At 47.0% G+C, this 21798-nt stretch overlaps 1 protein-coding gene across 4 annotated transcripts in view; it reads left to right on the top strand.

Moving 5' to 3' along the window:
• Nucleotides 1–21798, top strand: part of p2rx1 (purinergic receptor P2X, ligand-gated ion channel, 1) — a 92775-nt gene that overhangs the window by 51408 nt on the left and 19569 nt on the right. For all 4 annotated transcript variants that reach the window (XM_068007930.1, XM_068007932.1, XM_068007931.1 and 1 more), the window contains exons 3-8: nucleotides 3292–3363; nucleotides 8907–8976; nucleotides 15907–16003; nucleotides 19444–19524; nucleotides 19621–19762; nucleotides 21063–21199. In XM_068007930.1, the coding sequence (XP_067864031.1) occupies nucleotides 3292–3363; nucleotides 8907–8976; nucleotides 15907–16003; nucleotides 19444–19524; nucleotides 19621–19762; nucleotides 21063–21199 (599 nt within the window). The remainder of the gene's footprint in view (nucleotides 1–3291; nucleotides 3364–8906; nucleotides 8977–15906; nucleotides 16004–19443; nucleotides 19525–19620; nucleotides 19763–21062; nucleotides 21200–21798) is intronic.

Raw genomic sequence — 21798 nt, 5'->3', positions numbered from 1 at the left:
GGGGTTAGGGTCCTGGGGGTTAGGGTCCTGGGGTCAGGGTCCTGGGGTTCGGGGTCCTGGGGGTTAGGGTCCTGGGGGTTAGGGTCCTGGGGTCAGGGTCCTGGGGTTCGGGGTCCTGGGGGTTAGGGTCCTGGGGTCAGGGTCCTGGGGTTCGGGGTCCTGGGGTTCGGGGTCCTGTGGGTCAGGGTCCTGGGGGTTAGGGTCCTGGGGTCAGGGTCCTGTGGGTCAGGGTCCTGGGGTTCGGGGTCCTGGGGTTCGGGGTCCTGGGGTCAGGGTCCTGGGGTTCGGGGTCCTGGGGTTCGGGGTCCTGGGGTTCGGGGTCCTGGGGTTCGGGGTCCTGGGGTTCGGGGTCCTGGGGTTCATGGTCCTGGGGTTCGGGGTCCTGGGGTTCGGGGTCCTGGGGTTCGGGGTCCTGGGGTTCGGGGTCCTGGGGTTCGGGGTCCTGGGGGTTAGGGTCCTGGGGTTCATGGTCCTGGGGTCAGGGTCCTGGGGTTCATGGTCCTGGGGTCAGGGTCCTGGGGTTCGGGGTTCTGGGGGCTGGGATTCTGGGGGTCAGGGGCCTCGGGTTTGGGGTCCTGGGGGTCGGGGTCCTGAGGGTCAGGGTCCTGGGGTCAGGCTCCTGGGGTCAGGATCCTGGGGTTCGGGGTTCTGGGGTCAGGGTCCTGGGATTCGGGGTCCTGGGGGTCGGGGTACTGGGAGTCAGGGTCCTGGGGATCAGAGTCCTGGGGTTCAGAGTCCTGGGGGTCGAGGTCCTGGGGTTCTTGGTCCTTGGGGTCGGGGTCCTGAGGGTCAGATTCCTGGGGTTCGGGGTTCTGGGGTTCGGGGTTCTGGGGGCTGGGATTCTGGGGGTCAGGGGCCTGGGGTTTGGGGTCCTGGGGTTCGGGGTCCTGGGGTCAGGGTCCTGGGGTTCATGGTCCTGGGGTCAGGGTCCTGGGATTCGGGGTTCTGGGGGCTGGGATTCTGGGGTCAGGGTCCTTGGGGTCAGGGTTCTGGCAGAAAGTCAGCCTGACCTGCCTAGAACCCTCCGCAGTTCCTGCTCTTCTTCCAAACACACCAGCCTGGAGGATCCCTATTGATGGCAGCAAAGGGAATTAAGGGGAAAATATTAACAATTTGGGTCTGTTGGAGACTGATTGATTGAGATTGATTGCTATGATTAGTCAAGAACTCCATTATCATTGTATCATGTGAGAACCAGGATGGTGGAAGGTGAATTAGATGGACTTTGGGGTCTTTTCTCGTCTAGAAATTCCGATCTTCCGAATTGGCGCATGAATGCCCAAATGCCAAGAGAAAAATAATAACAAGGAGGGTCCAGAAAAGGCCTGGAAACATCTACCTTTAAAATCTGTGCGTTATCTGAGGTCCGCCCCGTCCCCCTACGAGAAGCTTTGCCCTGATCGACCCTTCCTGCCAGACTCCCTGCAGCTGCTGTGTGCTTGATGCCGAGTTTGCCCACAGGTTGGGGAAGTGATGCAGTGCACTTCACACCCCCTCCCCCCATCCCCCATCCTTCTGAATATGTCAACGAATCTCCAGCCTGCTTTGGACAAGAATATCTGAAGCCCAAACCCAGGCCCAACCAGAAAATGGAACAGAGCCCAAATTTTTAAAAAATATATATTCGTTCATGGGATGTGGGCGTCGCTGGCGAGGCCGGTATTTATTGCCCATCCCTAATTGCCCTTGAGAAGGTGGTGGTGAGCCGCCTTCTTGAACCGCTGCAGTCCGTGTGGTGAAGGTTCTCCCACAGTGCTGTTAGGAAGGGAGTTCCAGGATTTTGACCCAGTGACAATGAAGGAACGGCGATATATTTCCAAGTTGGGATGGTGTGTGACTTGGAGGGGAACGTGCAGGTGGTGTTGTTCCCTTGTGCCTGCTGCTCTTGTCCTTCTAGGTGGTAGAGGTCGTGGGTTTGGGAGGTGTTGTTGAAGAAGCCTTGGTGAGTTGCTGCAGTGCATCCTGTGGATGGTGCACACTGCAGCCGCAGTGCGCCGGTGGTGAAGGGAGTGAATGTTTAGGGTGGTGGATGGGGTGCCAATCAAGCGGGCCGCTTTATTTTGGATGGTGTCGAGCTTCTTGAGTGTTGTTGGAGCTGCACTCAGCCAGGCAAGTGGAGAGTATTCCATCACACTCCTGACTTGTGCCTTGTAGATGGTGGAAAGGCTTTGGGGAGTCAGGAGGTGAGTCACTCGCCGCAGAATACCCAGCCTCTGACCTGCTCTCGTAGCCACAGTATTTATATGGCTGGTCCAGTTACGTTTCTGGTCAATGGTGACCCCCAGGATGTTGATGGTGGGGGATTCGGCGATGGTAATGCCGTTGAATGTCAAGGGGGGGTGGTTAGAATCTCTCTTGTTGGAGATGGTCATTGCCTGGCACTTATCTGGCACGAATGTTACTTGCCACTTATGAGCCCAAGCCTGGATGTTGTCCAGGTCTTGCTGCATGTGGGCTCGGACTGCTTCATTATTTGAGGGGTTGCGAATTGGATTGGATTTTGCAGCCTGGCACGCAGTTAGAAAGCGAGCAGGGGTGGGGCATTATGAGCATTAAGAAGAGAAAATGAGGGAGAGAAAGTGCAGGCGAGAAAAACAATTGTGCAGGAAGGAAGAGGGTGTGGGTTGTTACAGAGTCGAGCTTCGGTGTGAAGTGTCTGCGGTCAGGGGGTCACAAGAGGCTGAAATCCTTTTGTTATGTGATAGTGCACAATTTTTGAAGCTGCTTTTCTCATACTTTCATGTTTATGTAAATATTTAAGTGGATATGGTTGTGTACTGTACTAGTAATCCAGAGAACATGAGTTCAAATCCCACCATGGCACTTTGAAAATTTGAATTCAGTTTAAAACATCTGGAAATAAAAAGCTGGTATCAGTGAAAGTGACCGTGAAGCTGTTGATTGTCGTAAAAACCCAACTGGTTCATTAATGTCCTTTAGGGAAGGGAACCTGCCGTCCTTACCCGGTCTGGACCTATACATGATTCCAGTCCCACATTGTCGTGGTTGGCTCTTAAGTGGCTAGCAGGCCATTCAGTTGCATCACCACCTTCTCAGGGCAACTAGGGATGGGCAATAAATGGCAACCTTGCCAGCGATGCCCACATCCCAAATAAAATTTAAAAATTTCAATTACTGATTGTACAAAGACAAGGTTTGAATGCTGGAAATCTGAATCAGGTGCTGGAAATGATCATCACATCAGTCAGCATCCGAGAGAGGAAACTGGCCAAACATCTCGCTGTGACCCTTCATCAGTACTGACCGTCTAACTATGTTTCCTTTCTTTAGGGATCGGGCTCCTTTGTAATAATGACCAATTACATTGTTACTCCGAAACAGTCCATGACATACTGTGCACAGGTAAGCTGTTGTTTGCATTGATAATCCTCTCACTGAACAATGCCATTAGGTTACATCGTAACACCAGGATCATTTTACCCTGACCCGCCACGCGGGAATGAGGTGGGGTCGGGTTGGACACCCGTTTTATTCCCCGCCCCATTTTACGCTGCATGGATTTCAATGGAGAGGATGTGAAACGGGCATCTGATCAAAACTCACCCACATAGTAACAGCTTCAGGCAGGAGAAGTCCTTGCCCATGTAGCCCACAGTATTCCCTTGGTTCATTTCTCATAACCCTGAACCCTTTCTGTTGACAAGAGCCTGTCCAGCTCCTTCTTGAAACCCATTGACGTTCCTTCCTCCACCCCCAGTGACAGTATTCTGGTCCACATATTCACCACCCTTTTAGTAAAAAAAACTTCCTCCTGCATTTCCTATTTTCTTTTGTTGTCCTTAATTTGTAAATATAACCCTTGTGTTTAAATCCTGTACACAGCAAAAAAGATACTTGGATCCTATTTGTTCAAACCTTTCATAATTTTAAACACTTCTATCATATCCCTACTCAGTCTCTTTTCAAGAGAGAATAGACCCAGGTAGTTAATCTTTCCTCATTTGTCATTCCCTTAATTTCTGGGATCAACCATGTAGCCCTTCACTGTCCCCCCTCCAATATCTGAATACCCTTCTCTGTCCCCCCTCCAATAACAGAATACCCTTCTCTGTACCCCTCCAATAACAGAATACCCTTCTCTGTACCCCTCCAATATCTGAATACCCTTCTCTGTCCCCCCTCCAATATCTGAATACCCTTCTCTGTACCCCTCCAATATCTGAATACCCTTCTCTGTACCCCTCCAATAACAGAATACCCTTCTCTGTACCCCCTCCAATAACTGAATTCCCTTCTCTGTGCCCCCTCCAATAACTGAATTCCCTTATAGAATCATAGAATCATAGAAGTTACAACATGGAAACAGGCCCTTCGGCCCAACATGTCCATGTCGCCCAGTTTATACCACTAAGCTAGTCCCAATTGCCTGCACTTGGCCCATATCCCTCGATACCCATCTTCCCCATGTAACTGTCCAAATGCTTTTTAAAAGACAAAATTGTACCCGCCTCTACTACTGCCTCTGGCAGCTCGTTCCAGACACTCACCACCCTTTGAGTGAAAAAATTGCCCCTCTGGATCCTTTTGTATCTCTCCCCTCTCACCTTAAATCTGTGCCCCCTCGTTATAGACTCCCCTACCTTTGGGAAAAGATTTTGACTATCGACCTTATCTATGCCCCTCATTATTTTATAGACTTCTATAAGATCACCCCTTAACCTCCTACTCTCCAGGGAATAAAGTCCCAGTCTGTCTAACCTCTCCCTGTAAGTCAAACCATCAAGTCCCGGTAGCATCCTAGTAAATCTTTTCTGCACTCTTTCTAGTTTAATAATATCCTTTCTATAATAGGGTGACCAGAACTGTACACAGTACTCCAAGTGTGGCCTCACCAATGCCCTGTACAACTTCAACAAGACATCCCAACTCCTGCATTCAATGTTCTGACCAATGAAACCAAGCATGCTGAATGCCTTCTTCACCACCCTATCCACCTGTGACTCCACTTTCAAGGAGCTATGAATCTGTACTCCTAGATCTCTTTGTTCTATAACTCTCCCCAACGCCCTACCATTAACGGAGTAGGTCCTGGCCCGATTCGATCTACCAAAATGCATCACCTCACATTTATCTAAATTAAACTCCATCTGCCATTCATCGGCCCACTGGCCCAATTTATCAAGATCCCGTTGCAATCCTAGATAACCTTCTTCACTGTCCACAATGCCACCAATCTTGGTGTCATCTGCAAACTTACTAACCATGCCTCCTAAATTCTCATCCAAATCATTAATATAAATAACAAATAACAGCGGACCCAGCACCGATCCCTGAGGCACACCGCTGGACACAGGCATCCAGTTTGAAAAACAACCCTCGACAACCACCCTCTGTCTTCTGTCGTCAAGCCAATTTTGTATCCAATTGGCTACCTCACCTTGGATCCCATGAGATTTAACCTTATGTAACAACCTACCATGCGGTACCTTGTCAAATGCTTTGCTGAAGTCCATGTAGACCACGTCTACTGCACAGCCCTCATCTATCTTCTTGGTTACCCCTTCAAAAAACTCAATCAAATTCGTGAGACATGATTTTCCTCTCACAAAACCATGCTGACTGTTCCTAATTAGTCCCTGCCTCTCCAAATGCCTGTAGATTCTGTCCCTCAGAATACCCTCTAACAACTTACCCACTACAGATGTCAGGCTCACTGGTCTGTAGTTCCCAGGCTTTTCCCTGCCGCCCTTCTTAAACAAAGGCACAACATTTGCTACCCTCCAATCTTCAGGCACCTCACCTGTAGCGGTGGATGATTCAAATATCTCTGCTAGGGGACCCGCAATTTCCTCCCTAACCTCCCATAACGTCCTGGGATACATTTCATCAGGTCCCGGAGATTTATCTACCTTGATGCGCGTTAAGACTTCCAGCACCTCCCTCTCTGTAATATGTACACTCCTCAAGACATCACTATTTATTTCCCCAAGTTCCCTAACATCCATGCCTTTCTCAACCGTAAATACCGATGTGAAATATTCATTCAGGATCTCACCCATCTCTTGTGGTTCCGCACATAGATGACCTTGTTGATCCTTAAGAGGCCCTACTCTCTCCCTAGTTACCCTTTTGCCCTTTATGTATTTGTAGAAGCTCTTTGGATTCACCTTTGCCTGATCTGCCAAAGCAATCTCATAGCCCCTTTTTGCCCTCCTGATTTCTCTCTTAACTCTACTCCGGCAATCTCTATACTCTTCAAGGGATCCACTTGATCCCAGCTGCCTATGCATGTCATATGCCTCCTTCTTATTTTTGACTAGTGCCTCAATCTCCCGAGTCATCCAAGGTTCCCTACTTCTACCAGCCTTGCCCTTCACTTTATAAGGAATGTGCTTACACTGAACCCTGGTTAACACACTTTTGAAAGCCTCCCACTTACCAGACGTCCCTTTGCCTGCCAACAGACTCTCCCAATCAACTTCTGAAAGTTCCTGTCTAATACCATCAAAATTGGCCTTTCCCCAATTTAGAATTTTAACTTTTGGGCCAGACCTATCCTTCTCCATAGCTATCTTAAAACTAATGGAATTATGATCACTGGTCCCAAAGTGATCCCTCACTAACACTTCTGTCACCTGCCCTTCCTTATTTCCCAAGAGGAGGTCAAGTTTTACCCCCTCTCTAGTCGGGCCATCCACATACTGAATGAGAAATTCCTCCTGAATACACTCAACAAATTTCTCTCCATCCAAGCCCCTAATGCTATGGCTGTCCCAGTCAATGTTGGGAAAGTTAAAGTCCCCTACTATTACCACCCTATTTTTCTTGCAGCTGTCTGTAATCTCCTTACATATTTGCTCCTCAATTTCCCGTTGACTATTTGGGGGTCTGTAGTACAATCCTATCAAAGTGATCTCTCCCTTCTTATTTTTCAGTTCTACCCATATGGACTCAGTGGGCGAACCCTCGGATATATCCCCTCTCACTACTGCCGTGATGTTCTCCCTAATCAAGAACGCAACTCCCCCTCCTCTCTTACCTCCTGCTCTATCTTTCCTATAGCATCTGTACCCTGGAACATTGAGCTGCCAGTCCTGCCCCTCCCTTAGCCATGTTTCAGTAATAGCTATAACATCCCAGTCCCATGTACCCATCCATGCCCTGAGTTCATCTGCCTTGCCCATCAGACTTCTTGCATTGAAATAAATGCAGTTTAATCTAGTCTTCCCTTGGTCTTTGCCCTGCTTTCTCAGACCATCTGTCCGGTCATGTTCTGTACACTCTCCCTTACTGCCTTTTGTTTCTGTCACCACTTTATTTCCCACTGACTTCCTGCATCGGTTCCCATCCCCCTGCCACATTAGTTTAAACCCTCCCCAACAGCACTAGCAAACACTCCCCCTAGGACATTGGTTCCAGTCCTGCCCAGATGCAGACCGTCCAATTTGTACTGGTCCCACCTCCCCCAGAACCGGTTCCAATGGCCCAGGAATTTGAATCCCTCCCTCTTGCACCATCTCTCAAGCCACGTATTCATCTTAGCTATCCTGTCATTCCTACTCTGACTAGCCCGTGGCACTGGTAGCAATCCTGAGATTACTACCTTTGAGGTCCTACTCTTTAGTTTAACTCCTAACTCCCTAAATTCAGCTTGTAGGACCTCATCCTGTTTTTTACCTATATCGTTGGTGCCTATATGCACCACGACAACTGGCTGTTCACCCTCCCCCTCCAGAATGTCCTGCAGCCGCTCCGAGACATCCTTGACCCTTGCACCAGGGAGGCAACATACCATCCTGGAGTCTCGGTTGCGTCCGCAGAAACGCCTGTCTATTCCCCTTACAATCGAGTCCCCTATCACTATAGCTCTGCCACTCTTTTTCCTGCCCTCCTGTGCAGCAGAGCCAGCCACGGTGCCATGAACCTGGCCACTGCCACCTTCCCCTGGTGAGCCATCTCCGCCAACAGTATCCAAAACGGTATACCTGTTTTGGAGGGAGATGACCGCAGGGGACCCCTGCACTGCCTTCCTACTCTTCCTCTGTCTGTTGGTCACCCATTCACTATCTCCCTCAGTAATTTTTATCTGCGGTGTGACCAACTCACTGAACGTGCTATCCACGACTTTCTCAGCATCGCGGATGCTCCAAAGTGAGTCCATCCGCAGCTCCAGAGCCGTCAAGCGGTCAAACAATAGCTGCAGCTGGACACACTTCCCGCAGGTGAAGGAATCAGGGATACAGGAAGGAGCCCTGAATTCCCACATCCCACAAGAGGAACATGACATGGCGCTGGGATCTCCTGCCATGACTTAACCCTTAAATTAGCTTAAGAACAACTACAATGTCAAGAGAAAAAAAAAGGAAAGAAAAACTACTTACCACTCCCTTTAAGGAGTTTACTCCTTTAAATTGTTCTCAATTTAGAGAATGTTAACTACACTAGGGACCTTGATTCACTGTGCCCCCTCCAATAACTGAATACCCCTCTCTGTACTCCCTCCAATCTGTGAATATCCTTCTCTGTACTCCCTCCAATCTGTGAATACCCTTCATTGTACCCCCTCCAGTAACTGAATATCTAGTTTGAAATAGGGAGACTAAATCTGCATGTTGTACTCCAGATGTGGTCTGACTAGGGCTAAATGCAGTTTTAAAATGACCTCTCTGGTTTTATATGTTACACCCCTTATTATACATCCCAACACTCTGTTTGCTTTTTATAACAGCCTGGGAATATTGTGCTGATGGTTTTAGTGACCCCAAGATCTCTCTGCTGCTCTGACACCTTAAGTACAATCCCATTTAGCACATAATCCTCATCAATCTTCCCTCTGCCAAATCTCATCATCAGATCATTTCCCTGTATTAATTATAAAGATCGGGTACAATATTGCTTAATTAACTGGTGGAAAACTGCCTTCTGTTCTGTTGCTTTTACTGTAGCATCAAAGTTCCGGGGAGTGTGAATCGGACAGTGACTGCACGGCTGGACAGTTTAGTCGGTACGGACAAGGTAAAGCTTCAATACTCATGAACCACGAGGTCTTCCTGAGTCAGTCAACAACCTGACTATTCCTGACCGTGGTCCACACAATATTTGAGTGGTCCCAGACTGAAATTTGAAAAACCAGAATCACCTTTCCACACTAATGACATCACAGTGAACCAGTGGCTTCACCAAACGGCCTGCAAGACTTTCTCAGCTTAATCATACATCTAAATCACTACAGGTTCATTTGTTTCAAATGTAAAATGCAACACAGGTGCTATAACCAACACCTGGAAGTTCCACGGTGAGTTCTCCGGCAGAGATTGGAACCCACAGAAAAATGGCGCAAACAGAAAAAAATTGACAGGGTTTGCTGAAGTTACAGTAGGAGATCGGGAGAGCCCTGCCGAAATTCTGGACCAAAGTGAGAGGCCCATGGTGTGGACAAGGCAGCTGTCATGCAGATCTACCCAGAAATGGTAATATCATAGTATCATAGTAGGTGCAGCACAGGAGGAGGCCATTCAGCCCATCGTACTTGTGCTAGCTCTGTGACAGAGCTATCCAATTAGTCCCACTCCCCTGATCTTTCCCCTTCTTTGGATTTATCCAATTCCCTTTTGAAAGTTACGATTGAATCTGCTTCCACCGCCCTTTCAGGCAGTGCATTCCAGATCATAACAACTCGCTGTGTAAAAAAATGTTTCCTCATGTCGCCTCTGGCTCTTTTGCCGATCACCTTAATTCTGTGTCCTCTGGTTACTGACCGTCTGCCACTGGAAACAGTTTCTCCTTGTTTACTCTATCAAAACCATTCATGATTTTGAAAACCTCGATCAAATCTCCCCTTAACCTTCTCTGTTCTAAGGAGAACAACCTCAGCTTCTCCAGTCTCTCCACACAACTGAAAACCCTCATCCCTGGCACCATTTTAGTAAATCTCTTCTGCACCCTCTCTAAGGCCTTGACATCCTTCGTAAAATGTGGTGCCCAGAATTGAACACAATACTCCAGCCGCCTGAAACAGACATTAAGCCTCTTGCATATGCTAATGAGGGGCCTAACACCTGTTCCTGCCTTTTGTTTCAGTATAACTTCAAAGGAGTTTGGGGTCATATCATTTTGGGTGAACGTATCTGCCGAGATGGTTCCCTTGCCACCTGGACACACATGAAAGCATCAGGCCCAGCTTGGGGTAGTGGATTGGATTGACAGCCATGTCTAAGATCTTTCAGAAGGCAATAGGGTCATTAATTAACTGTAGTCTTCTTTGATGGCTCATTGGCCAGGGGTCTCCAACAACAGGATTACACGAGGCTTCGTGTAAGCAGCCTCAGCTATAGCTTCAGTTTAGCAGCTGTAGAGCTGGGTGTTTGGTGCCGGCCGGCTGCTGAGTGAGACCAGCTACATCTGTTTACATTCTATGGGATGGAGAATTGACTTTGGCCCATTTTCAGGTCATAGAAACATAGAAAACGGGAGCAAGAGTAGGCCATTCGGCCCCTCGGGCCTGCTCCGCCATTCAAAATGATCATGGCTGATAGTCTAACTCAGTACCCTGTTCCCGCTTTTTCCCCATATCCCTTGATCCCTTTAGCATTAATAAATATATCTATCTCCTTCTTGAATACATCTAATGACTTGGCCTCCACTGCCTTCTGTGGTAGAGAATTCCACAGGTTCACCACCCTCTGAGTGAAGAAATTTCTCCTCATCTCAGTTCTAAATGGCATACCCCGTATCCTGAGACTGTGACCCCTGGTTCTGGACTCCCCAGCCATCGGGAACATCCTCCTTGCATCTAGTCTGTCTAGTCCTGTTAGAATTTTATATGTTTCGATGAGATCACCTCTCATTCTTCTAAACTCTAGTGAATATAGACCTAGTCGACCCAATCTCTCCTCATAGTCAGTCCTGCCATCCCAGGAATCAGTCTGGTAAACCTTTGTTGCACTCCCTCCATGGTGTACTGTCAATGACCAGCGGCGCATTGACAGTACACGCCCAAAACAGGAGGCCAAGGGCAGGCCTGAAATTGGGCCGTGGGCCTCATTTCAATAATCTAGGGGAGCTGCTGGCTCCTGTTGTAGAAGGAATCATCTATCAGGCCACTTTCCTCGCCAGCTGCGGCTGGAAGGTACGTCCCGGGAGTGGGGGGAGATGGAGCAGGAATGAGTGGAGGGGATGAGACTTGAGCCAGCGGGGCAGGGCCTGAAAGAATTCGAGTTACGGCCAGGAGCCAACCAGTCTCAAGTGGGAACTCCAGGCCCACGTGTTTAGCGTAGATGCGAAGCCAAAACCACCTCGTACCAACCCTAAACGTGTAGTGTGAACGCACCGTAAGTGACTTCAGTGAAACCAGCTCTCAGCGTGTGGCTCGGCAATTATTATTCGGAGAACTGAACAAGGAAAATGAAACAAAATACAGACTCCTGGCTGCAAATTTTTCCAATGTTATCAGTATAAATCTCTGGGTAACTGTACTTAGTGCAATGTGAAACTGTGACTGAAAATGATGTGGTAACAGTTGAGAGGGGGTTGGTCTGTTCGATCAGATAATAGAAGCTGGGATGATGCTCTGACTAGAATTTCTAAGAATAGCCCTGGTTAGAAGGCTTGCGATTGGTGCAACCTAAAATGAGATATTGGGCTCATGTTATCTGCAAAGAGCAGGTGCAGCACTGCAGGGGAGATTGTGGTTTGGGGTCTGTAACTATACAAAGGCCTGCAGAGTGATGCAATGCAGCTTGATCAGATATTTTGTAACACACGCAGGCAGAGAAACTGAAACATAAAACAATTCATCCCTCGGACTTTTGTCATCAACATTCAGCGAAACGTTTGGTCAAAAACAGAATGAACTGTATCCAAATTTTTTTTCAGTTGTAAAGATGAACTTTCATAAACTGCTGCGTCGCTGACATTGGTCATTATTAATACCTCAGAGAGGAGGGTTAAAAATTAAAGGGCCTCCTGCTGATTGGTTCCGTATTGCGGTGATTATGTTACTGGAGCAGTAATCCAGAGGCCGAGACCAATAATCCAGGGAACATCAGTTCAAATCCCACTATGAAATCAGTTTTAAAAATCCGAAATCTGGTATCAGTAAAAGTGACCATGAAGCTGTTGGATTGTTGTAAAAACCCAACTGGTTCATTAATGTCCTTTAGGGAAGGAAACCTGCCGTCCTTACCCGGTCTGGGCCTAAGCGTGACTCCAGTCCCACACCAACGTGGTTGACCCTTAACTGCCCTCTGAAGTGGCCTAGCAAACCACTCAGTTGTATCAAACTGCTCAGAAGAAGGCCCACCACCACCTTCTCAGGGCAACTGGGGATTGCAATAAATGCCGGCCTTGCCAGTGATGCCCACATCCTGAGAATGAATTAAATTGCTGAGTGCAATCAATCATAGAGGGATTGACTGTATTGGGCAAGGATTGCTATACTATAGCGGGTAGAAATATCCCACACCCCACCTGAGGAATATTGCAGAAATATTGGAATCAGCCTGCCAAAAACATTTAACTGAGCCTGACCCTGGAGACCCTCTGGGAGATCATGCTCATGGAGATCGCTGGGCACAGGGTTGGACCCCTCACCGATCCAGCGGGATTCCTGCCGGATTGGAAAATCTAGGTAGTTGTGTCTGGCCAGCTGTCTGATGGACCGACCAAACCATTCAATTCAAATACAAACATCTTGGGGATTTTATTTCTATGTATGTTTATTGGACAGCTCATTTTAAGACACACATATTTAAATTTCATTTGTCCCAGTCATTTTTTGAAAAGTATTTTAAACCTGTCATGTTCAAATTGGAAAGTCCGTCTGAGGCTTTCAGAGAGATGGATAGGCCAGAGAGTCAACAAGAAACTGCCATGTCAATGTTAATATTCAGTGATCATCCTAAGCATGATTCCAAAAAACCCCACTCAAGTTTCCATCAGTGACCAGACGCCAAGCATTTCCTTGCCACTATTTGTAATGATACAAAACTAGTACATACCCCTAAAAGGCAAAAACTCTACTTATGTAGTTAAGCAACCATGGTCAACAAATGAGGTGTGAGATAGCACCAAGCTAAAAAAAAGGCTTAGACAATTGCAGTGAAAAGTGGAAACCCAGAGGACTGGGAGAGCTATAAAAAGCAACAAAGGGATACAAAGAAATTAATGATATGCAAAAAGGGAATATAAAAAAAACTTGCAAGGAATATCAAAGCTAACAACAAAAGGCTTTTATAAATACATTAAGAGAAAGAAAGCGGCAAGAGGGAATGTTGGCCCATTAACGACCAATGTAGGCAAGACTATAATGAATAATAACAAAATGGTAGACTTGTTAAATGAGTTCCTTACAACCATTTTCACAGTAGAGAAAGAGGACAAAATACCAGTGGTACAAGGGAACCGAAAAATAAGTCAAGGCGAGGAACGTAGTGCTTTAATATAAGTAAAAACATGGGAATGGAAAAAATAACAGGATTTAAGATAAACAAATCTCCAGGACCTGATGGTTTGCACCCCAGAGTATTAATAGAAACAGGTGTGGAAATTGCAGATGCATTAGTCATAATTTTCAAAAGCTCTCTAAATTTAGAAATGTGCATATAGATTGGAAAATTGCAAATGTCACTCTTTTATTTAAAACAGGAGGGAGGGAGAAACCAGGAAAGTACAGACCTGTCAGTTTAACATCAATTGCGGGGAAGTTACTGGAATCTATCATCAGGGACAGAGTGGTTGAGCACTTGGACAAGCATGAGCTGATCAAAGAGAGTCAGCATGGATTTATGAAGGGTGGGTCATATATGACTAATCCAATTTTTTGAGGAGGTCAATAACATGGTGGATAAGGGTGTGATTATGGATGTTATCTATGGACTTCCAGCAGGCATTTGATAAGTTTCCACACAAGAGTTTATGAGCAAAAATGAAAGCACATGGAATTGGAGGTAACCTTGTGATCTGAGTTGATAATTGGTTGGGAGGTGGGAGCCAGAGAGTAGGGATAAGGAGGGCATTCTCTGATTAGTAGAATATGACAAGTGGTGTTCCCCAGGGACCTGTACTGGGACCTCAGCTTTTCACCATATATATTAATGGCTTGGATGAAGGAATAGAGAGTTATATATCCAAGTTTGCAGATGATACCAAGTTAGGAGGCACAGTAAGTAGTGCGGATGGGAGCAGGACATAGACAGACTAATTGAGTGGGAAAAACTGTGGCAGAGGGAGTTCAATGTGGGGAAGTGAGAGCTCATCCACTTTGGATCTAAGAAAGACAACTCGGAATATTTTCATAATGGTGAGAGACTAGGAACTGTAGAGGGACAAAGGGATTTAGGTGTCCATGTACACAAATTACTAAAAGCGAAAGCACAGGCACAAAACGTAATCAAAAAGTCTAATGAATTGTCGGCCTTTATCTCAAGGGGGGCTGGAATACAAAGTGAGGAGCTGATGCTTCAGTTGTACAGAGCCTTGGTCAGAGCCCGTCTGGAGAACTGGGTTCAGTTTTGGAGACTGAACCTTAGGAAAGATATATTGACCTAGGAGGGGGTGCAGCACGGATTCACCAGAATGATACCAGGGCTTAAAGGGTTAAATTAAGGACAGGTTGCGTAAACTTGGGTTGTATTTCCCTGAATTTAGAAGATTGAGGGGTGATCTAATTGAGGTGTTTAAAATGATAAAGGTAGATGCAGAGAAACTATTTCCTCCAGTGGGGGAATCCAAGGGGATGGAATGTTAAAATTCAAGCTAAGCTATGTAGGAGTGAAATCAGGAAGCAGTTTTTCAAACAAAGGGAAATCTAAAACTCTCTCCCCCCAAAAGGCTGTGGATGCTGGGGGTCAATTGAAATTTTTGAGACTGAGATCGATAGTTTCCTGTTGGGTAACGGTATCAAAGGAAATGGAGCAAGTGTGGGTAAATAGAGTTGAGGTACAGATCAGCCATGATCTAATTGAATGGCGGAATAGACTTTAGGGGCTGAATGGCCTCCTCCTGTTCCTATGTTCTTATAGTCCAACGAGAGAGGAAAGAAACAGAGAGCCACTCATCCAGGCTGTTCTCATGCATTGCCTCATGACCAGCAGAAGGCCAATACTTGGAGTAGGGTTAGTACAGAACAAGGGGGACTTCCATTTTCAATATAGATATTTGGCAGCTAGCAATCCTTTACACATATGTAGGCCCCTAAAATTCCATGGGTTGCGATCCTGGCCGGTCACTGCGGGATCATCCCATGAGAGCCCTTCAGCAACACCCCCGACAGAGTTTAAGAGATCCGTCTAAAGGCACCTCATTAGGATGAGGCAGGTGGGCACAAGAGCCATTTTGGGCACATCACTGGCACCTGCCCACCCCATGCCCATGGTGTTTTGCTCTATCTGGTTGGGGGGGGGGAATAGTTCACCCAGCCCCTTTCACCCCCCAACCCGGTACTTCTCTGATCAGTCCCTCGTACAAGTCATGGGGGCCAATCCAGGACACCTGCCTTCCCTGGACCCCACTGTCGGGACCTGCCCAGACTCCTTGTGGAGGCCAGTTCTCCACGGTGTACTGGTCACCATTACTCTGTCGGGTCCCCTTCCAGGGCCAGGAGTGGGCACTCTCAGCTCAGGAAGACCTCGCTCCCTATTTGCCTTGTAAGGGGAAAACAGAAGTTTCATGAGGAAACTCCCGGAAACAGAGGAGACCACCATAACCAGCTCTCTGCTGTTTCCTTCGGAGTTCCACAGGTGACCCACCGGAGTTACAGAATGAGACGAGCAAAACTTCCCCCAAGGAATTTCAGGGGCTAAAGTGTTAAATTATACATTGTGCTAAAAATGGAGAGTAATATGAAAATTATTGAGAGATAAGTGGAAAATAGTTAAATGTAACATGATGCCAAGAACACAACATATACTTTTTTACTGAAGTTATTTTAATTTTTGATCTTGTCAGGGATAATGACTGGGAAATGTCTAATCAACACAGAAGGAAGCAAGACATGTGAAGTCTTTGGCTGGTGCCCAGTTGAAAATGTCCACAACGTTTCAAAGTAAGGATCCTTATCTGATTCTAGGCCTAGCAAACTTTGTGTAGCGCCCAAGAGAGAATGATTATGTTGTGTCTAAACTACATCCAAGTTCTTCTCGTTTACAGCATGCCAAAGAAATTTAAAGCAAAGAAACATTTTGTAGTGAGACCATACAGAGCTTTCCAAAGGATGAGACCGCTTGATTCTGTGTTCAGTTTAAACATCCATTCCCTCCACCACCGGCGCACTGTGGCTGCAGTGTGTCCTATCTACAGGATGCAATGTAGCAACTCGCCAAGGCTTCTTTAGCAGCACCTCACAAACCCACGACCTCCACCACCTAGAAGGACAAGGGCAGCACCTGCAAGTTCCCCTCCAAGTCACACACCATCCCAACTTGAAAATATATCGCCGTTACTTCATCGTCGCTGGGTCAAAATCCTGGAACTCCCTTCCTAACAGCACTGTGGGAGAACCGTCACCACACGGACTGCAGCGGTTCAAGAAGGCGGCTCACCACCACCTTCTCGAGGGCAATTAGGGAATGGGCGATAAAGGCCGGTCTTGCCAGCGATACCGACATCGTGAAGAATTAATTTTTAAAAACAGTGCTTGAGGGGAGGCACTTGGTCTGTTGGTCTGCTTTTAGACCTCTCTATCTCATGATGATTAATGTACATATAGTTGAGGGGGAGGAGAATATTCTTCACCTCTGCTTTCTCAGTAGCACTGCCGGGAGGTGCCCTGAATCCAGGGTCGATCAGGACCATCCATCAGCCCAGAACTGCCGTTTCAATTAGAAGACCCTAAATTTTCAGTGTGATTCTCGATCCCATTGATAGTCGAGCTGCAGGTCAACATTTCATGTGAATTTGCCACAGATGGACACAGATGGTCACGTTTCTTGTGTATGTTTTTGTGAGTGTGTGTGTGTTTTTTCTTGCGTGAGACTGTGAGTGTGTGGATGTGTGTGTGTGTGATAGTTCAAGTGTGAGAGTGAGTGTGTGAGAGTGAGTGTGTGCGAGTGTGTTGTGTGTGAGTGTGTGTTTGTGTTTGAGTGTGAGTGAGAGTGTGTGTGAGATTGTGTGTGATAGTTCAAGTGTGCGAATGAGTGTGTGCAAGTGAGTATGTGTGTGTGTTGTGAGTGTGTGTGTGTTCATGTTTGAGTGTGAGTGTGTGTATGTGAAAGTGTGAGTGTGAGTGAGAGTGTGTGTGAGATTGTGTGTGATAGCTTGAGTGTGAGAGTGAGCGTGTGCAAGTGTGTGAATGCGATGGTGTGCATGTACGTGTTTGAGTGAACGTGCGAGTGTGACTGAGTGTGAGAGTGTGTGCTGTTCCCACTTTCTCTTGTTATGTTCCTCCTTAAAAGTTGTTCACCTGTAACATCTTGGCTAAAAAAATAAAATATTGCAGACGCTGCAAATCCGAATCAAGAACCACAAACACTGGAGACACTCAGCAGGTCCGGCAGCGTCTGTGGGGTGGGGTCAGCGGGTGGGCATCTCTTCTGCATGGGTGCTGTGGTACTACGGGTAGATTTCGGATATCCGCCTAGTCCATGCTGTTGGAAAGTTTGGTGCTCACCAGCTTTCCCAAGGGAGGGGAGTGCCCAGCCTCCCCCTCCCTGGAGACCACAGTCTGTGCTCCCTTGCAATAAACACTTTGTCCATCTTCATAGGTCCAGGTCGCTTCCCTGGCCTGGACCACCCACACCCTTCTAGAGACCAGTGTGCCTCACTGACTCAGATTATGGCAGGTCCCTTACGGGCTAGGGAGGTGGAAACACTTTGCCAAGAGGGTCTCGGCCTTTTGCCGAACCTTTATAGAATCTTACAGCATAGGAGGAGGCCATTCAGCCCATCGTGTCTGTGCCGGCTCTTTGAAAGAGCTATCCAATTAGTCCCATTCCCCTGCTCTTTTCCCATAGTCCAGCAAATTTTTCCCCTTCAAGTATTTATCCAATTCCCTTTTGAAAGTTATTATTGAATCTGCTTCCACCGCCCTTTCAGGCAGCGCATTCCAGATCATCACAACTCACTGCGTAAAAAAAAATCTCCTTCTCTCCCCTCTGGTTCTTTTGCCAATTATCTTAAATCTGTCTCCTCTGGTTACCGACCTTTCTGCCACTGGAAACAGTTTCTCCTTATTTACTCTATCAAAACCTTTCATAATTTTGAACACGTCTAGTAAATCTCTCCTTATCCTTCTCTGCTCTAAGGAGAACAATCCCAGCTTCTCTTATGCCAGACTCCTGCCAGAGGTACGATGGGTCTCTGGCAGAATGGCTAAAAAGGTTTGGCTCCCTTGATTAGTGCTAAACACAACCAAAATGTCATAGGTGGAATGAAATGGCTGACGATATCTGGCAACTTACACAGAATGTGAAGCCTGGGTGCTATTGTGGGTTACTGAAGTCTCGGGATATGATGAAAATTGCCAGTGATTAAATGACTCATGAGCATATCCAGCGGCAAAGGTTGCCATTGTACATTTGGGGTAACATGCTCCTCGTACTCTCGTGATACCTGGGTGAGCTCGTATTCTGATTGTAGCTTGAAAGTAAAAATATTGCACTGCATGATGTGGGAATGCAGCGGAAGATTTCCAAGAGGCCGATACTGGATTCGGATGCCCTCGCTGACTCAGCAGTCACCTCGTGGAGCTTCAGCTTCTCTGTAGACGTAAGACGTGCTAAAGCCACATTTCTCAACTAGCTGTCTCCAAAGCCTGGATTCGTCCAAACTGGCTGAAGCCTGGAAAAATCTGAATCCATCTGGATCAATTCAGAAGCTGGTTGAATTCCATTCTTCCTTATGAATTGAAATTTAATAGATTGGTGAAGGCCACAGGTCATTTGTATAAGTTACGCAAGGGTAGGGCTAGATGTTTGGAGGTTCTTTGCCCAGAAGGTAGTAGACCTTTGGAACAAGTTGCCGGTTCGTGCGGTCAGCGCTGACTCTCTGAAAACCTTCAAAAGAGAGCTGGACCACGTCCTGGCTGGGACAGAGATCACATCTCATAAAAAGTAGGTGAAATACCAGGTAATATAATCAAGGTCAATGTGGTCTCCTGGACTAGTTTTCGACCACCTAAAGGAGTCGGAGAGGAATTTTCCTGACTGTTTTCCCCCAATAGGTTGTGATTTTTTAAATCTGGTTTTGTTGCCTCTCCCAGGAGACTATACGGCTACTGATGGATGGGGGTTGTGCAATAATGATGCTTCAGGCATCGCAACCGTGTGGGACAGGCTCGATGGACCAGATGGTCTTTTCCTGTCTGTCATTTTCATATCTTTGTATGAAAGATCTCTAAGTGTTAGTAGGTTTTAGTGGTAAATTGCGTTAACAGTGAATTGGGAACTCTGAGGTATACCTGTTGACATTAGAGGGGTAAAGTCACCTAGTTTTAGTCAGTTCGTCCCCGATACTGAATGCAGATACCTTCTTGCTTTCTTCCCTTAGTCCACCTTTGTTGATGGCAGCAGAAAACTTCACCATTTTTATCAAGAACTCTATCACTTTTACAGAGTTTGGTATTTCCAGGTATGTTTGGGAACGTTACATGTTTACTCACAATCTTGAAGCCAATTATTAGAAAAAAAATGCATTTTCAGCTTTACCAAAAGCACTGTTTTCTAGGCGGAATATAGTGGAATCTGTAACCAAAGCATATCTGAAAAGTTGCACCTACCATAAGGTCCATGACCCTCTGTGCCCCGTGTTTCGTTTGGGATACATTGTTGAAGAAATTAAAGAGAACTTCTCCGTCTTGGCCTACAAAGTAAGTCTGGGCTTTAACCAGGGGCACTGGTGTCCAATTTTCAACGTTTATGCGAGATTTGGAGATTATTTGCTTTGCAGAAAATGGCCCATGGATATTGGTTTAAAAAGTAGAGAGTGGAATGGACTTGTGACTTTTCTCTTAAAAGGGGTTGAGAAGTTATTGAGCATTCTTACAACACCACATCCCCCGACCTCTCTGTCCATCTGACTGTGGCCTTTTGTGTTTCTCCCCTCCCTTTGTCCCACCATTGGCAGCTGTGCCTTCAGCCTCCCATGTCCCACGCTCTGGAATTCCCTCCCCAAACCTCTCCACCTTTCCATCTCCCTCTCCTCCTTTAAAACCTTCCTTAAAATCCCAACTCTTTGACTAATCTTATGGTCACTCCACCTAATATCTCCTTCTTTGGCTTGCCGTCCATTTTTTTCTGATCCCGCCTCAGTGAAGGGCTTTGGGACATTCTTCTACATCAGAGACATTGTATAAATGCAGATTGTTGTTGTTCTTCATGACAGTTTCATTCACGGTGTCTATTTGTTATCTTGAAGTTGCACTTTTAGCTGCGAAGGCTCAGTGGGTAATGGTACCATGTGGTGTAGCCCTGATCTGTACAGACCAGGAAGTTCCCAGGTTTGATCCCTGGTCTGTGCTGAGTTGCCTGATCTCAGCTGGGTTGGCTGTGGTGCTATAATTTAGCTTTAACTTCCACGTTCCAACAAGGGAAATGTTTAGCCCGCCCATCCAGTGACCCCTGCTAGATTGTGTGGATGGGGATACTGATTGAAGCACAATCACCTGCACACGCACTCACATACATGCACACGGGTACAGGTTGGCAGAGAATAGATACAACACACAACATACATACAAACACACATACACACACATACACACATGCGCACACACACAGACACACCCACGCAGACACACACACAGACACACAGACACACACGGCCACAGGCTGGCAGAGAATACTGAAAGGACATGGCAGTAATCTTCAACTTTGTCACCTGATCTCAATGGAACGAAAATCAGGCAGTTCTATAAAGGGAGGGCAATCTAGTCTGCTCAGTTACTGCCCGGGAGGGTAGTTGGATATTGCCCCCAGTATTTCTACTGTCACGTTGAGTACAAATTGAAACTGTCATGTAGAAACAGTAACTGTGCCGTGTTTAGTGTGATCTAAACTGCGCCTTTTAACGGTGAGACAGCGCCTTCAAACGCGACATATTCTGAAATACCATTAATCTAATGAATTGATTCTGCTCACATTGCGTTTCTGTATCTTCCCTTGTTGAAGGGTGGTATGATTGGTATTGTGATAGACTGGGACTGTGACCTCGATTGGTCGGACCAACGTTGCCAGCCCACCTACAGCTTCCATCAACTTTACGGGGGCTTCAACAATGAGAAAGTGTCAGCGGGATTTAACTTCAGGTAAGAACCTCAGTAACTTAACCTCAGCCAGGTGACCACACAAGTGTTTAAAGTGATGCAGCTGGGTAGGACAGTATGTTTGTGTGGTGACTCACGTCTGTGATTACACATAGCTGGGGTTCCAATCTCAGTTGGGCATAAGTGAAGGACCCTCTCACCAGCAGAGAGAGCTCAGAGGGTGGGTGAATCTCGCCGTCTCTCTGGCTAGAGCGCCCACTGGAACGGCTCTCAAGGAGGCCACAATCTTGATATGCCTGATCCCGGCCCCATTTGGGAGGTCCCGCTTGGCATTGTAAGGGGCAGAGCCTCCTCCTGCTCCTTATAAGGTCAGCCGTGTAATGGGGGCGGGGTTTGGGGGTGGGAACCTCCCAGACGGACAGCTCCCACTTTTTTTAGCTGGTGCCTCACTGGGACTGTGGGAGATTGGTCGGCGCCTACCCAGAGCCAGCCCCCAGTAGCAGCCTGAGGGGGGGGGGGGGGGGGAGGAAATCCTGGAGGGGCTCGGACTTACTCCCACCCAATGGAAACAGCCACACGAAAATCTACCCTAATGTTCCGTATAATTACAGTGGAATTTCCTTGCTTTGATATCCAATACC

The sequence above is a fragment of the Heptranchias perlo genome, chromosome 28 (assembly GCF_035084215.1).
Source record: "Heptranchias perlo isolate sHepPer1 chromosome 28, sHepPer1.hap1, whole genome shotgun sequence".
In the NCBI taxonomy this organism is placed as follows: domain Eukaryota; kingdom Metazoa; phylum Chordata; class Chondrichthyes; order Hexanchiformes; family Hexanchidae; genus Heptranchias; species Heptranchias perlo.
Note: the sequence above shows the minus strand (reverse complement) of the source record. Positions and strands in the feature narration are given on the sequence as shown.